This window comes from Nuphar pumila, chromosome 12 (genome assembly GCF_984573655.1).
Source record: "Nuphar pumila chromosome 12, dmNupPumi1.hap1.1, whole genome shotgun sequence".
NCBI classification, from domain to species: Eukaryota; Viridiplantae; Streptophyta; class Magnoliopsida; order Nymphaeales; family Nymphaeaceae; genus Nuphar; species Nuphar pumila.
The window spans coordinates 105,030,896-105,049,651 of record NC_143260.1 but is presented as its reverse complement, the minus strand read 5'-3'; the positions used below and the strand labels follow the sequence as shown (position 1 = coordinate 105,049,651).

The 18,756-nt window shown below is 38.8% G+C and overlaps 1 protein-coding gene across 1 annotated transcript; it reads left to right on the top strand.

Annotated features, from left to right (window-relative positions):
* The first annotated feature begins 6,814 nt into the window (after positions 1-6,814).
* LOC149821448 (uncharacterized) lies at positions 6,815-11,277 on the top strand. The gene is made up of 4 exons (XM_089981952.1): positions 6,815-6,893; positions 8,884-9,210; positions 9,813-9,943; positions 11,203-11,277. The coding sequence occupies exons 1-4, from the start codon at positions 6,815-6,817 to the stop codon at positions 11,275-11,277; spliced, it is 612 nt and encodes a 203-aa protein (XP_089838078.1).
* The last annotated feature ends 7,479 nt before the right edge of the window (positions 11,278-18,756 follow it).

The window sequence follows — 18,756 nt, the reverse complement described above, 5'->3', positions numbered from 1 at the left end:
GCATGGTGGTGGCTAGGTGCAACAATAAGGAGGTTCGCATGTAGTGAGCTGAGAGGGGCAGAACCAAGTGGATGTTGGGTTCAACTAGTTGCGGGTGAGGGCTAATGGCTAATGGCTAATGGCTAATGCAGGTGGTGGTGATGCAACCACCAATGTGGGAAAAGAAAGAAGGAGAAGAAGAAGTGGGGGAGAGAGCAAGTGAAAAGAAGTTGAGAGAGAGAGAGAGGGAGTGGGGCTGGGTGTGCTTTGAATGAGAGGAAGGAAGGAAGGAAGGAAGGAGGGATGATGATGGATCTGAAGCAGATATAGATTCAATACATGTTGACCCAACCGAGTTTGGTCGGGGTTAGGTCTGACGTTTGAATTCAATCCTGACCTTTATGGGTTATGCCCTAAAAGCCAGGGTCGACTCTTCATGGAGTGAGTTGACCCTCGGCCCCAAGTACAGGCCATTTTTTATGTGGCCCGCAAGCAAGGGTCAACTCTTGACACCCTGAAACTTGTCAGATGCACTCCAGATGTATTTCAACAACATTTTTAATGAAATAAAAATTAATTTTCATCAAAATTTTGATACGAATGCAACCATAAACTCAAAAGACACAAAATATACTTCAATTTTTTTTTTCATGTTTCAATTAAGCATTCATACAAAATTCCTGTATATTACATCTGTCCTACTTTCACTAGCAACCAGAACAGATAGTTGTTGTCATTGACGGCTGACCTCAACTACCGACTGAGACGACCAACCTCTGGTGCCCTGCTATTGATGTTCACGACCCTCTGCTGGTAGCCAGCAGAAAAGCCTACAGAGCTGACTGTGACTGTTCACAACCACTATTGTCGGTGGCCGCCATGGGCGGCTGGCCTCAGGCAGCCAACCGCTGCCAGGGCTTGATCCGACCTCAAGCTGCTCGCGACATTCCAGCGGTGGTAGGGGGCTCCTTGCGGGGGGGCTCAATGTATATGGCTGAAACCCAGATTTCTGCATCCCATCTTGCGAATGATGACCATCGTCAGATTCCATGGGGAGGCAGCGATAGCTGCCGACCCATAGGCGGTGGATCACTTGTCAATGCTTCCCCCATCGTCGTCTGACTTCCCAAAACCAATGGGAGTCCACCAATGGAGAACATTGTTGACAAAAAATTTTGGCAAGCGCCGCATGGATGTTGGCACACCAACACCCCGAATACGCACAATAGAAGCGCAGAGTGGGCCTATAACCCAATGTCAGGCTTAAAATGGATTGAAAAGAGCCACTTATCGGAAGCAGCTATGAACGATCCGAACAACACTTTAGTGAAGGTGGGTGGTTGGCGTTCTCCTCAGCCAATCGACGCGTTCAATGAGCTCAAGCCAAAATATCTAGAGGTGAGCAGGACCCTTGAACCCCAGAAGAAGTGAGAGACCGATAACACATAGATAGTTCACATCACACTATTAAGGGTTTTCTATTTATAGGGAGATATGAGGGGAAGTCCATAATGAGCATACATGGACAATTATGAGGTCTTATAATTGTCTTGTAACCCCCAAAACTCAAGAGCCTCTCCCATGTATGTCCCGTGATGTGCCCATGTCAATATGGGTTACATCCAAGTTGGATCCAATCCGCTCCAAAATCCAACACAGTTCATCTAACTGATATTTAGGAATATGGTTAGATGTTTAAAATGGGCCAGACTATGCTTGACTTGATACTGGATCTGTTTTCTAAGGAGTGAGTGCACTTTCAGATCTGGGTATGATTGAATCTTGCAATGAAGATTCAGATCCAGTTTAGAAATGCTGATTTTCAAGTGAAAAAGAAAATTTGCGTAGGATTAGGCCAGGTTCTGACCCAATTCAGATCATATTTGCCTATCTGGTTTCAAGCTCCATCTCAATAGACTCAACCATGTTTATTTTGGATCCAATATATATATATATAATATATATATATATATATATATATATATATATATATATATATATATATATATATATATATATATATATATATAAAAGGGAATGAAAACCTTCCCAATGAAATTTTTTTGGTATTTTTTTTCAAAATTCTGACCCTACAAATGTGTTCTGCATGATTGATTTACTATAAATCGATATTTGGATCATGAATTTTGGATTGAAAAAATGGTATTTGAAGCCTCAAAAATTTATGAAAATTGTACTCCACTGATTTTGAAACTTATAAAAGTCTCATGCATAATAATCAAATGCTCCCAGAACTGATTCTTATAAAAACAAGCATATAGATCACACGTGTAGAAAAAAGTACAAAAAATCCAATAAAATGTCTATTGAGAAGGTTGGGAAAGGTTTTCATTTCCATATATATATATATATAAGCTACTAATTAAGGTAAAAAAATGATTTTTTTTAGATCAATTGTTAAGGATGTGATATACATGGTTTGTTTAGTAAGAAACTTTTTTTTTGAATCGTGATTATAAAAAGTAATTAGGTTTTTAAAGAAATCCAAAAATCAATGACCCACAATGTGCCCAAATTTCATAATGCATACGATCTCATTTTTACATCAGAAAAGCACGACCCAAAGCTTGGTCCTTAGCAAAAAAACCATACTGAGCACACATCTTCGGTTAGATTGAGTCTATACAACTTGCACCTATAATTTCTTGCTCATTAGTTCCTTGCCTTCATTAGTAGAAAATAATTTTCACACACACACACATTATATATATATATATATATATATATATATATATATATATATAATCTGCATCTAACTTTTTTTGAAAGAAATAATCTGCATCTAACAATCTGTGTTGGATCAGATTCAGTCCCGGGTCAGAACTCCAACCCGTTTGGAATTGATTAGGGAGACGGCAAATAAGCCTTCAAGCAACATTTCAACACAAAGGCTAGGCTACTTGATGAACAGTCTAAAACCATGTAAAAGTTGAGGATAGAGTACTTGCAATTTTCTAGTATATAGATAGTCGAACATGAATTAGGAGACATAACTGGCTTGATATAAATGCCAATTCTGCATTAATATGCCTAATATTAGGGGTGTCAACGGGTCGGATATCAGCTAAAATGGGTGGTTCCAAACCCCAATCCAACTAAGTGATGCAGATATCCAATTTGGATTGGGTCTAACCGTTTTTTTCATAAGAAAGACCATATGGGAAGCAGATAAAAATGACATAAACCAGACTCGGTCCATGCTCAGTAAAATAATATTTTTGAAGTTTTTTACATTTAAAAATTGTGGATCTTAATAGAAACTTAAAATTTTCAAAATCTAATCAGGGTATTAATGAGACCTGAAATTTTTAAGTCCATACACCGATCTTAATATGTGTTGGTATAAAATTTCATAAACCATACTTACCCATTTAATAATCAGACCTCATGGGTCTGACTCTGACTCAGATAGTTAATTGGATTCCTTTGTAACCAAACCCTCACCTTATAGGATCTGGTACGGGTTGAAATTATGTCATACCTGATCCGTTGAAACACAAGCAACAACTAAGGTGGTTTGATACCATTCATCACCACGGATGAACGGCATCGGACGGACCTAGAGGTACCCTTGACCTGATCCACACTCCTCTCTCTCTCTCTCTCTCTTTGCGTCTCTGTCTTTCACTTTGACTTGGACATCTATTCACAGGTCTGAAAGTGAGCCACCACAATGACACGTGGCAGGAAATAAAAACGAGAGTACACCCAACGTTTTAATATTTAGCTCATTTCGGTAGATAGGGGAGTTATTTAAATGAGCCTCACTTTTTGATAAAGAGCTTGACGAAGCATGCAGTGAACCCAATACATATTGGGATTACAAGCCATCTAACCAGATCCAGATATATTTTTTTAAATTTTATTTATAACTATGATAAATTGCACTCAGTTGTCAAAAAATGACCCTTGATCAACCAATGGATCAAAGAAACAAGCACAAAAAATAAAAAAAAAGAAAATATAATCACACACGAAAGCAATAATTTTACAAGAATTACTTCAGTTTCACGATAGTATTAAGATTCATTGGGATATAAAATACAAAGAACATGTACCTCTTTAAACAGGAGTTTATAAATTTTGCAAGGAGTCTACATACCCGTCTCTGACGGCTCCTTCGGAACGGGCTAGTTACATTGTAAAGCTTTACTGAGTGAAAAATGCATAAAGTGTAAGAACGTGAAATGTGCGTTGGTTTGATCGGTGACATGCGGTGGTAGCATGTCACGTAGTAGGCAACAATATCGTCGTTAGTGCATCACTGAATGATGATAGAGATGTAGAGTGTTGCTTGGTTAAGCAGTGCCAGCGGATTAGAGGATGTGCCTTTGGAGATTTGATTAAGGATCTCTCGGCTTATAAGAGTTTTTCATGTGTAGCGGTTGGACACGTTACAACGCGCGTGAGTTAGGGCTAACTCCCCAAGGATCACCTTAGGTAATTTCAACCGAGTATGGTGACTCGGGGTTAGGCTAGTGAATGCCTAGGCATTGATGAATGAATCTTGATGGTACTCTTCGCTATGGTGTTCAATCATCATCTAGTCTTCGAACTGAAGGCCGCAAGGTCTTGTTACTTCAATAGCAAGGTGCACATATATAATCACAACACGCTCCATGACACACAAGGCTAAGACAAGTTTGAGTACTTTTTTGAAGTGATAGTTGGTATGAGAAGGTTATACACTAAACGACATTGACTAAATAAAATTCGCATTTGAAAATGCTCTTAATCAGCTTTCCTTAAGCAGTTGCGCATAAATTGGTGTGCAGGGCCAATGAAAATGATTCAACACATAGAAAAGTGTTGGTGCGCGGGTTTGCGAAAGATTCTATGCCCATGACAAAGCGACAAAAAGGATTGTGACGGTAAGGAAGGACCATCGCGCTGCACTGCCCTATTGAAAAAGCAAGCCCGTAACACTACCAGTGTTGCTGGATATAACAAGTATTCTAAAAGTGTAGTTGGATTATACAAAGAAAATAGGGTAAAATTATTAAAATACCCTAAAAAAGTCACTATCCATGGCAGCGTAAAACTCCAAGGCTAGGGCCCTCGCCTGAAGGGCCTGTATGCTAGGTGTCAACTTACATATAAAGAAATAGCGGCCACAGAAAATCGAACCACAACTCCCTGTATGACAGCTGCGGCCTGCTCCAACTATGGTAACTCCTTCGAGGCACCAGATCTGGATCATGATGCATGAACCCAGAAATAGATTCAGTAAAATCAACATTATTTTTTATAGTTTCAAGACCTAAATTGGAGTTGATGCAGACATAAGCTAAGACGAGCTGCACGTGCTTGGCTCGTAAAAAGCTTGTTCGAGCTGGAGAACTAGGCTCAGCAAGATGAACGTGAACAGCAGGTACTCCTCACAATTGGATTCATGTAAGCTTGTTATAAGTAATAATAAATATATTTTTTACATATATCTTATATCATATAATATAGTATAAAATAAATAATCAAAATGTTTTGCTGCAAGCACAAAGTTTAGAATTGCTTCCAGTGTCAAAACCATACATATTTTTTCAGTAAACGAGTCAGACTTGAGCTTTGCAAGACAGGTTAAGAGTTCAGATCCTATACTTCCAGCTTTGAAACAATGTAATTTTTTTTTTTAAAGAGCCAGCTCAAACTCGGCTTGTTTAGCTCAAGCTCTTCACGAGCTCAACCTCAGCTCGACCTGCCATGAAAATGAGTCAAGCTTGAACACCTCATGTTCTATTCGTTCGGCTCGTTTACCAGTTCGGCATGAAACTGTCGAGCAAAGTCAGCCTGAGTTTGGGATGTTAACGGGTTGGATCTAGGCATTACCGAATTCGATTTAATTGAATCTGACTTAATCACATTCGGATTTGGATGAGAAAAGAAAAAGTTGAATCTGAATCCGACTAGCTTAAAACATGATATTTGCACTTAATCAGATTGAGATTCAGGTTTCAATGCAAAACTGGATACCAAACCCGAATCTAATTTTTAATCAGATCCAGATTTGACTACCCAATCAGACTACTGGGATTCGGATTTGGGTCGGATATCAGGTTACATCTGACCCATTGATATCCCTAGCATGAGTCAATCAGAGCAAACTTGATGGGAAGGCGAATAAGGATCAAGAAGTGAAAGCATTGAACAATTCAAACATCCTTTATGTGTTTTGAAGTATTTTTTTTTTATATCTACATGGAGAAACCACTCCCAAGATCAGAGACCTAACCGTGCTGGTTATGTCTGCCGTACTTACGGTCGTTGTCGTGAGGTCAGCTTAAAACTCTCTGGGCTTACCCCCTTGCCCCTAGAGATTCACCACGCTTCCTTAACGGTTTTTTATGAGTTTTTGGAGTTAATATGAGAAAGAGAAAGGAGGAGGAGAAAGGGAAGAGAAAATATAGGGAAAGAGCAATTGGGCTCCATAAACCCCTCCAACAAACCCTCAAAGATATGGAGACCCAAAATCTAGAAATAGAGAGACCCAAAAAATGGGGGGTGTAGGTTGGTGACCCCTCAAAACACACATTTCCTACACCATCCCGATATTCCCTCAAGGCTTGTGCTATTTTTTGGAGTGTTGTTGATTTAATTTTGCTTCTTTTTTCAATTTATAATCTAAAGAAACCGCACCTGACACAAAGACCTGATCGCGCTGGCTCAACCTGTTTTTCAAGGGAGCGAAAGGGGGGTCAGAAAAGCAACCGCTGGTTACCTCTGTGTTGGGTCAATCCTTTATTCTTCGTCTCCTGGCCCGTCTTTCTGCTTCCCATACCCTTCTTTCAACCGAAGCTAGCTGCAGGGTTAATTGCCAACAATGGCTTCTTATTCTTCCTCCTCAAGTCTGAGAATTGCATTTCTTTTGGTGCTGTCGCTGGCTCTTCGGTGCGCGTTTGGTATGTAAAACAGCAACACAACAATCTCTCTCTCTCTCTCTCTCTGGGTTGTTGATGAGTCAGTCTTAGATGAATCTTATGATTGTTGGGCCAAGGCTTAAGAAAAAATCAGCACCCTTACATTTACAAATTAAAATGATCATGCAATTTTTCATGGTATGGATTTGATTTACAATCACCTCAAAAACCTAATGGTTTCAGATTGAACTGGATATATATATATATATATATATATATATATATATATATATATATATATATATATATATGTGTGTGTGTGTCAAATGAATTTTCAAGTTTTTTTCATCTTATTTTTAAATTCTGTCCATACAAATGTAATCTATGTACTTGATTTTAAAGAGATGAGCTCTGGAAGTGTTAGATTACGACATAAAGGTGGGTTTTTATAAGATTCAAAAATCAAACGTTCAAAATCTTTGTAAAATTTTGAGGCTCCAAATATCATTTTTTCACAGAAAACTCATGATACAGGTGTGTATTCCTAGTAAATCGACTATGCCCAACACATCTATGGGGTCAGAACGGCCAAAAAAAATCAAAAAAGCCAAAAAATTAATTTAGTATATTTCATTTAGCACAGATGTATTACCTTATATATATGATAACTAAACGCCCCATTTCTCGTTCTTTCCTATAGGTTTTAAGTGTTTTATGATGGTGGAAATCGACTATTGGATCATGTTTTTTGACGAAAAAACATGATTTTATGAATCAGGAAAACTGGTACCATCATAGCCATTGATTTTGCATCATCGAAAAAACCTGTATATATGTCAGATTTCAGCAATCCAAAATCTGGTTGTCACTAAACAAAACCTATAGATTACATCTACGATGTTAGATGTGAGAAAAAAATACTCAAAATTATGATTTTTAAAGGGGCCTAACGAGACTTAAGAAAAAAGGGGGCTAAGGAACACATTACTCTCTCTCTCTCTCTCTCTCTCTCTATATATATATATATCTATCTATCTATCTATATATATATATATATATATATATATATATATATATATATATATATATATATAATAAGTTACTGGAATATGTTTACCAAAGTATGAACCAATATTTGTGTGTGTGCGTTTTTTTGTTTTCTAAATCTCACATAATTACATATGCAATCTACGTGCTGGATTTTACGGGGACAGGCTCTCGGATCAACCGATTATGACACATATGCATGATAATTTAATACTTGAAAATCAATGACTTAAAATTTTGATAAATATTTAAGCATCCAAAAATCATAACTGTTTCATCAAAAATACACGATCCAATAATTGATTCCTAACAAATGAGTTGTGATCGAATGCATCTGCAGGTTTACATTTGTGAAAAAACAATGGAAATACCTAGTTCAACCTCCGGTAAACATATTCTAGGGACTATATATATATATATATATATATATATATATATATATACCAACCTCCTAACGATCGTAAGCATTTGGAATTATTGCAGTTAGATTGACAATTACAATTTCAATTAATCAATGAATTCAGTATGTTACATTGATGTGATTACATCTAATTTTCCGTTGAATGAATATGATATTTCTGACCATTTATAAATATATTATTCATATTTTTTGCATTCACGATTTCCATAGTTTTAACTTCATTTGGTGAACGGTGCCAACCCATTTTTATTTATACCGTTTACATTTATTTAAAATTGCTATATTTTCACCTATTTTTGAAATTTTATAAATGCACTATTCTCCTGAGATTTTCCTCAACGAAAAACAACTTTTCAATTTAATTATTACAAGATTTTTGCTAACGGAGAAAATCCCGCGACTGATTTGTGGCGTTGGTTATAAGTAATGCAAATCGATCCAATTGATTCAGATCCAATTTACCCAAAATCTTGGCTACAACCTGATCCGACCCCGATCCAAAATGTGGATTATCCATCCCTGCAATTACAAGCTCTTCTCAACAACAATGGCATGGATTTTCAGGTGCAATTGTGTGTGAGAATCTGCCACAGGATGTCTGTGCCTTCTCGATATCGTCGGCCGGGAAGCGGTGCGTGCTCAAGAAGTATGTTGTCAGAGGTGGTGATGCCGAGTTCCAGTGCCGGACCTCAGAGGTGGTGGTGGACAATATGGCTGAGTGGATCGAAACCGATGAGTGCGTGAGGTTGTGCGGCATCGACCGGTACTCGGTCGGTATCTCCTCGGACTCCCTCTTGGAGCCTACATTCACTGCCAAGCTCTGCTCTCCAAACTGCTACCAGAACTGCCCCAACATTGTGGACCTCTACTTCAATCTTGCTGCTGGAGAAGGTAATAGGAGCAATTCTCCTAATGTTCCCCTTAAGTGTCTAAGAATATATTCGGTCCAGGTCCAGATCCAAATCCAAATCCGTATAAGCATATGTATTTGCCAGTTTCATTTGGATATGGATCTAAATCAGGGTCCACATCCAACTGGACTATAGGTGCTGGCTTCCAGTACCGTCCCTTGTGGCATTTGGACCTGAATCTTTATATCATAACACATGATGCCTGAATGTGTCAATTGTTGCTGGGTATGGATCCAAGATATGGGTTGGAAAATGACCAAACTAAACCCCATCCAACTAAGTTTTGGATTTGAACCAGATTACTGGATCATTGATGGTTGGATCCAACCCGATTGACAAATAAAATGACTGACACCCTCATGCTGAAATCAGTTTGACTCAACAGTCTCACATGTTTGGTGGCTCAGAGCAATTTGTCTGAGCTCATGTCAGATTGGGCTTACTTAAATGTGAACCAATCCAGCTAAGTCCACAAGTTTATCAAGCCTAACCTCCTAGTTTAGCCTTTGAAGCAGCTAGTTCATAGCATGTTTGTTAATCCTGTTTCTAATCCATGCTTCATATTGCAATCATCTCTAACAGGGGGGTTCTTGCCCAAGCTTTGCGAGATTCAACGAACGGACCCTCGCCGCAGCATGGCCGAGCTTTTGAGCTCGGGAGTGGCGCCTGGTCCTGAGAGTGGCCATTCTTCATCCCTCTTTGCTGCTGCTCCTGTATCCATATAATTAAGATCACTTAAATTTGGCTACCTGATTAAATAAGTCTAGTTTTGAAATATCACATATGTAATTGGGGGCCATGTGTGAGATTAAGTAGGAAATTAGAGAAAGAAGAATGTGAGTACTGGTTTGTAAGAGGACTCCAACTGGGGCCATATATAAGTACTCTTTTTTTTTCTTCACAATATATATATATATATATATATATATATATATATATATATATATATATATATATATATATATATATATATATCATGATTTAAGGTATCATAAATCTAGCAGTTGGGATCTCAAATTCGCACTTGATGAGTATATATGGCATCATTTAATACGCAGCCAAGTTCATGAACTTCAACCATCATGTAACCATTTTCATGATTTCTATTGAATTGTTATCCATTCATCAAATTATTGATTAACCAAGTTATAATGGCACCAAACGGGCTAGACTGGTCTTAATTCTCAGCATAAAAACATGAGGCTTGTGTAAGTTTCACCCTTGGAACCTGATGCAGTGAACAGAAGGATAGCTCCTAAACTCAGTAAGATTTGATACCGAACTATGTTAATCAACTATGAAAATATAAGGAACTGAATTAAATACTAAAGAAAAAACAAAGGAAAATAACATATCCAAAGTTTCTTTCAACAAAACTATCTATCATAGCTTCTTCACTAAACTATTTATAAAGAAAATATGCCCTCATGATGAATGAACATTAACCATTCAACATTACCAAAATACATCCAACATAATATTGGATGAGAGAAACATAGGAGTAAGGCAGCCACAATCTAGATGGTGGCTGTGCACAATTCAGAGTACAAGCAAATCAGACCCTCCTCTCTACTATGTAATTTAATAGCCAAATACACATCAGACATGACCCATTGGCGAAGCCTTCCAAAATCGAATTTGATGCCCTTGAAGAAGAGCTCAACGAAAAGATCTAAAAGATCCGTTTAAACTATATCATAGTTTGGATTCGGTTTGGCAAAGGACTGTATGCACTCTTTCGTTGCCCTTTGGTCACAAGAGTGGACCTCCACACAGCATGACCTCATTGGCTAGGCTCTTGGTTCGTACTAGAGGCTACTCTGGGATTCGAGCCTGTTAGGTCAATATGGGTCCGCTTGAGTCGGGCTCGAGTCACAGTTATCACTGACCCATACTACATCAGAACCCTAAAAAGCGATTGATCAGTTTGCTTGAAAGATCTGTATTGAATCTTTTTTTGATATTTACACAGAGAAACCACCCTGAGAATCAGAGACCTAACTGCGCTGGCTTTGCCTACCATATTACGGTCATTGTCATGGAGTAGTGGTCGCTGGAACATCTGGGATAAAAAAAAAAAAGGTGAGACAGCTTTAGGTGTCTCGCAGTGTTCCACTTCCCCCCTGAAGTAGTGGTTTCTGGAACATCTGGAATAAACATAGAAAAGTAAAAAAAAAAAAAAAAGTTAGAAAAAAAGTGAGACAGCTTTTTAGGTGTCTCGCAGTGCTCCACCCTTCCCCTTAGAGCAGTGGTGTCCGGAACACCTGGACAAAAAATAAAAATAAAAAAGGGGGCAGAACATCTGGGACAAAAACTCGGCTTGTCTAGGATACTTGCGCCTGGCCAGTAGTGTCCAGAGAAGTCTGTTCTACACAGTTCTGTCCGTGCAATCAAACATCCCCTTAGGCTTGACCAAGACTCAAAGACTCAAAGCATTCGAGTCTGCTGCATGAGCTCCGAGTCCACAAACTAAGCCAAGCTTTATTTTGAGGTTTATTTAAAGTGAAATTGAAATTGAAATTGAAATTTCAATCCCTGCTATATATATTAAAAAAAAGACAAAAAAAGGAAACTGAAAGAGGGGGTGTGAAGGGATCTTACTCTATTTGTGGGGTACTAGTATTAGGGATGTGAATGGATAGAGTATGGGTAGAATCATGCTTGAACCAAAACGGTTTGTAAGTCTGGTTTGGACCTGATTTGGGTCTGAATCTAGATCCATATCCAACCTTTTCATACTAGGTAGTAGATACAGTAAGACATGTTAAAACTTGACTGGCATCTGTTGTTTTTTTATGGGAAAAAACTAAACCGGTTCTTTTTGGACCTTAATCCAAGCCAAATCCATCTGAATTACATTGGTACCTGGCCATATATGCTCCGACTGGATTTGAACGTGGGCTACCAATATTTGAATCAGAGATCAGATCCATTTGCTTCCTGATTAGTTCACGGGCTTTCAACTAGGGCAACAAGTGCCTTTCAAAGGAAGACATAAGATAAATATTGGTGTTATCTAAAAATCAAGGCGGGTGGTGCCATTATTAGAGAAAGAAGGCTGTTTTGGCAATACAGAAAATGCAAGGGGTCATTTTGAAAATAACGGCTAATTGTTGTACAGGTGGAAACACTTATAAAATAGTTTGCCCTATACACTGGACCATGCCTAGCTTAGGACGGAAGGGTCGTACCAAAGGAAGAGGACAAAGCAATGCAGGGCCAGCACCAACAAAACTTTGTGAGCTCACTTAGTTTGGCTAATTCACCAGAACAACCTTACAAAAAAAAAAATCCTAAAAGCAGTCTTTGTGACATGGATCTTGACATTTAAGAGCAATGTTGTCAAAATCGGTTTCCAAACTAAATTGTTTTTCAAAAAGATTCAGAAGGCATGAATTGGATCGGATTGAATCTGTTTGCACCGGTCTAACTTAAAAAACTGATTTAAAAAATCATAAAAAATAAAATATCAGAAAAATCATCTAGAACAAGAAATCAACTCTTAGACTTCAAGGATTTTAAACCTGATAGGGAAGTAGTCACATTAGTATGATCGTTTATGCTCTCTCTTTCTCTCTCTCTCAAATCATGCCACTCATCCCAATGTCATCCTTAACTTCATACCCCTCCATGGGATTTTATTGATGCAAGTTGTTTACGTAGATCGTTCATTTAGTGAAGATTGACATTTAAATCACCAAAAACTTAACTTGTATTCAGAGTTTATTGGCGATTCAAAAATCAACCTTTGACAAAACACAAATTTTTATGACTTAAAAAACCATATTGTTTTGTCCAAAAAAAAGAAAGATCCAATGGTCGAGTCTTATTAAATTGATCATGTTAAACCCATCTATAAGGCTAGATTTGATTATTAGCTGAAATGGATCATGGAAGAGCTCCTTACCAGAAGCGGTCATGGATGATTCAAACGATGTTTCGGTAGAGGTGGGTCACTACAAGAAAATTGTTAATTAGCGACGGAAATTAGCGACGGATTTTTTCCGTCGCTACTTAGCGACAGATTAGCTAGAGATAGAATCTGTCGCTAATTCGCGACGGATTAGCGAGGAAACGACTTTTATCGCTAATCTGTCGCTACTTAGCGACGGATTAGCGACTGCATGTTTTGTCGCTACTTTTTATTACAAGAACACCATTTTAGCGACGGATTTAGAGAGGGAACTCTGTCGTCGCTAATCCGTCGCTAATTAGCGACGGAGTAGCGACAGAAGATATTCCGTCGCTTTTTTGGTATTTTGGTTTCGCGACGGCTTAGCGACGGAATTTTTTCGTCGCTAAATGTCGCGTAAATCCCTAATCCCATCCCTCTTTCTCTTTTCCCTGTTTCGCTGTATTGCTCCCTCCCGCCGCCCGTCGGCTCTCGCCACCGTCCGGCCGCCGCCGCTCGCCAGCCGCCGCTCCCCGTCCACCGCTCGCCAGCCGGCGCTCGCCAGCTGCCGCTCCCCGTCAATCTCCCGCCACCGTCCGGCGACGCGCAGGTAATATTCTTCTTCTTCTTCTTCTTCTTCTTCTTCTTCTTCTTCTTCTTCTAAACGCAGGGGGTACGCCCCTTCCCTGCCGGAAACGCAGGGGGTTTAACCCCCTGCCGTGCTTTCCGGTAGGGGGGGTCGACCCCCTGCCGGAAACGCAGGGGGTCGACCCCCCTGCCGTAAAGGCACGGCAGGGGGTCAACCCCCCATGCCGGAACTGCCTTTCCGGCAGGGGGTTTAACCCCCTTCCCTGCCGGAAAGGCAGGGGGTTTAATTCCCTGCCGTGCTTTCCGGCAGAAGGTTTAACCCCCTGCCGTGCTTTCCGGCAGGGGGGGTCGACCCCCTGCGTTATGCTGCCTAAGTGACTTGTCAAAAAAAAAATTCTGTTTTTGAATGCCTATGCTGCCTATATGAATCGTTTGAAAAATAAAATCTGTAGTAGGAATAACATGCTGCCGATGTATATTGCTTTTGAAAAAAACAATCTGTTATGAGATATATTATGTTGTCTATGTGAATTGGTTTCAAAAAAATCTGTTTTTTAATGCATATGCTGCCTATGTAAATCAGTTTGAAAAAAAAAAAAATTTGTTAGTGTTTCATCTTGTTTCATGATTAGTTAGTTTGTTACTTAATTTGTTTTGTTTTTGTGCAGATTTTTCAACGGAACCAACTCATGCTCGGCCACCTGTGGTAAGTAAATGACAAAAACAATGCAAATCGGGTAAATACCCGTGGTGAGTAAGTGATGCAAACATATCACATGTTATTTAATTTATTGAATGCAGCACTTTATTGTTCACACACTCACTTAGTTGTTGATATCTAGGACTGCTTTGTTGGAGTTCGGAGATCATGCTGAGCATGATTTTAATGTAGAAATATGGAAGTGTTCTTATTTTTGGAGTACGGAATCCATGCTAAGCATGGTAGTAGTTAGTGAGATATTGAAGTGTGTTTGCTGCAGGTACATGTTTGCCATTTATTTGATATGAATGATTATGATGTATTGCAATGTTTGATGTAATTGTATCCATGCTTGCATGTAGTTACTTTCAATTTGATTTTGACTTCCATGTGAAATTTTATAATAAAAGCATGCTTCAAATGATTGTATCATGTCATTAATAGTTTGCACATGAAAATATTAAGTTATCAATGCATGCATCAAAATTCTTGTTATTGTTTGACATAGTATATTGCATGATAAATTTGATATTTTCTTCATTATAGCATTCTGATTGTTTTTTTCTTAATTCGTTAGGATACTATTCGTAACATCATACGACAGAATGACTGCAAACCGTGAATGGATGTACCGTAGGATAGTGGACAATGAGTTATCGCATGAATATATGGATGGTGTCGATAGTTTTATTGAATTTGCAACGGCGAGTGTCAGTACGGTAGATCCCACAGGTCGGATTAGGTGTCCCTGCAAGATTTGTAAGAATAATCGATTTGTAGAACCTCATGGCGTTAGACATCACCTATACAGGAAGGGTTTTGTAAGTGATTATCAGAACTGGACGTTTCATGGAGAAGAATTTAGAAACAATTTTGATGCACGGGTGAATGTGGTGCACGATAATCCATATACGAATTTGATATTTGATGCTGCAGGAACAGAACTGGGTTCTGCTATGAGTTCTAGTGATGTAAGAACTGCCGTAGATGAAGAATCACCAAACGATGCAGCTAGTAGATTTTATGATTTACTTAAAGATGCTGATGAGCCACTTTGGAACGGTTGTGAGAGTCACACTATCTTGTCTGCAGTTCTTTAACTAATGAATTTGAAGTCCGAGTATAATTTGAGTAAATCATGTTTTGACCGTTTGTGCATGATTGTGAAGAGTATGTTGCCTAAAGATGAGAAATTGCCACAAAATTTCTATCGTGCGAAAGTTATGGTCAACGCTCTAGGTATGGGTTACAAAAAGATTGATGCTTGTCCAAATCACTACATGTTGTATTTCAAGGAGCAGAAAAACGACATATCATGCCCGTCATGTGGGCATCCTCGGTTCAAGCCAAAGACAAGAGGCAATGGTAGCACGAGATCAAAGGAAGTTTCATACAAGTCGCTCCGCTACTTTCCTATCACTCCTAGATTGCAGCGATTGTATATGTCTTCAAAGACAGCTAAACACATGAGATGGCATGCAAATAAAGTTCGACACGATGAAAACAAGATCACGCATCCTGTTGACGCTGAAGCTTGGAAGCACTTTGATCGTACTCATCAGAACTTCGCAATGGAAGTGCGAAATGTTAGACTCGGTCTATGTACAGATGGATTTAATCCATTTTGGGGTAGATCAACTCCATACTCATGCTGGCCAGTATTTGTAACTCCATACAACCTTCCACCAAGCTTGTGTATGAAGCGTCCAAATCTTTTCTTGTCTCTGTTGATCCCTGGCCTGACCTCACCTGGCCAAAATCTTGATGTATATCTAAGGCCATTGATTGATGAATTAAAAGTACTGTGGGATGACGGTGTTACCACGTATGATGCCCACAAAAAACAAAACTTCAACATGAAGGCCGTTGTTCTATGGACAATCAGTGACTTCCCTGCATATGGTATGTTATCTGGTTGGAGCACACATGGGAGGTTGGCTTGTCCGTACTGCATGGAGGATTCCAAAGCTTTTAGATTGAGGCATGGAAGGAAGCCTTGCTGGTTTGAGTGCCATCGTCGATTCCTACCCAGTGATCATCCATTCCGACGTCAAAAGAATGCATTTAAAGCAGGCACAACTGAAACGGAAGGTCCATCCTCAAGATTGTCCGACATAGAGATTCTAAGAAGATTGCGATACTTTCCAGATGTATTAACAGATGCCCGCAGTCCTACACCCTTCCGTGGATTTGGGAAGGATCACAATTGGACGAAAAAATCTATTTTTTGGGAACTACCGTATTGGCCGACCCTATTGATACGACATAATTTGGATGTGATGCATGTAGAGAAAAATCTGTTTGATAATGTGTTCAATACAGTAATGAATATTAAAGGAAAAACGAAGGATAATCCGAAGGCCCGTATGGATTTAAAATTAATATGTAAAAGACCAGAATTGGAACTCAAAGAGTATAATGGCAAAGTACTGAAACCAAAGGCAAAGTACGTGCTCGGACCTGATCAAATAAAACATGTATGTCAATGGTTGAGACAACTGAGATTTCCAGATGGATATGTCTCTAACATTGCTCGGGCTGTGAAGATTTGACGATGGATAGTTATATGGGTTGAAGAGCCATGATTGTCATATCTTTATGCAACGATTGATACCCCTAACATTCCATGATATGTTAGACAAACCTATATGGGGGATATTGTCTGAGTTGAGCGGATTTTTCAGAACATTGTGCGCATCGGAGGTCGTTGTATCAGATGTAAAGAAACTCGAGGACTCTGTCATCACCACTGTTTGTCTGTTAGAAAAGATATTTCCGCCAACATTTTTCGATGTTATGGAACATTTGATCATACATCTGCCATATGAACTAAGGGTTGGTGGCCCTGTGCAATATCGATGGATGTACCCATTTGAAAGGTATATGTTTTTTTATATTTGTCTCTTTAATGACAGATATTTAAAATTTGAAATGTATATTCTTGTCAGATGCATGTTCGACCTAAAAAAAAAGGTTCGTAATAAAGCAAGAGTAGAAGGCTCTATTTGTGAGGCATACACTTTAGAAGAGATTTCAAATTTCTCATCTATGTACTTCGAACCTCATATTTCAACACGTTACACATGCCCGCCCCGTAACGATGATGGAGAACAAGTAACTGTAGCTGACAAGCTGTCGATATTTCAACCACTTGGGCATGCATTTGGTAGTTGCCGATCAAGTCTATTGACAGATCGAGAGCAAGATGCAGCACACATCTATATTCTTTTTAATTGTTCAGCGATCGACCCATACATCGAGTAAGTATATGTATATGCAACTCAATTATAAATCCTTTTATGTTCTATATGTGGATACATGGCTCGGTAATATAAGTATTTGTGGTTTGCAGACGATTTGATCTGGAGTTGCAAAGCAAAGTTTCACATCTCACTAATGCAGAAGTACAAAAAGAACGTGAAACTAAGTTTGTGGAGTGGTTGAAACAGTTGGTAAAGTAGCTAACATAAATTTTGTACTTATAAACAACACTAAGTTACTTAATTGATCGTGATCACAATAATTGTTTATGTTTGTGCGTAGGTTCGCCATGGTGATGTTAAAGATCAAGGAATATGTGATTTAGAAAATGGTCCGACCAAAGTTGCGCAATGCTACAACGGGTATATCGTAAATGGTTATCGATTCCATACAAAAGACTACGGTATAAACAAATCAACGATAAATAGTGGCGTGTGTGTCAAGGGTAGCAGCTACGGTGAAAATGAACATGATTACTACGGTGTTATAGAGGAAATAATGGAGTTGACTTACTTAGGCATGAATAACAGGGTTACGGTATTCAAGTGTCATTGGTTTAATCCAACTGCAACAAGACTCGACAAAGCTTCAGGCATTGTGGAGGTGAATCATAAATCCAGGTTTGGAACATATGAACCATTCATATTAGCCTCGCAAGCTCAACAAGTTTATTATACTTCATATCCGAGTATAAAAAAGTCAGATAGAAATAAATGGTGGGCAGTTTGCAAGGTGAAATCCAAACTATACCCCGAGTATGATCAGTTACAGGAAGATGAGTTAGCTGAAGACAGTGATTACTATCAATCAGATGATGTATGTGACTTCGCTTATGGTCACGATGTTGCGCATGATATGCATGTCATATCTCCATTGGCTGATGAAACATTCATAGAGGAATGTGATCCAAATGATGTACCAAGTGGATGGGCAAACAACGAAGAAGAAGAAGAAGAAGAAGAAGAAGAAGAAGAAGAAGAAGAAAGTCAAACTAGTGACGAGGAAGAATTCTCAAGCTAGTAAGCAAAATCTTATACTACAAACCTCTATTTAAATGCATTGTAATACTTGATGTGAGTTGTAAT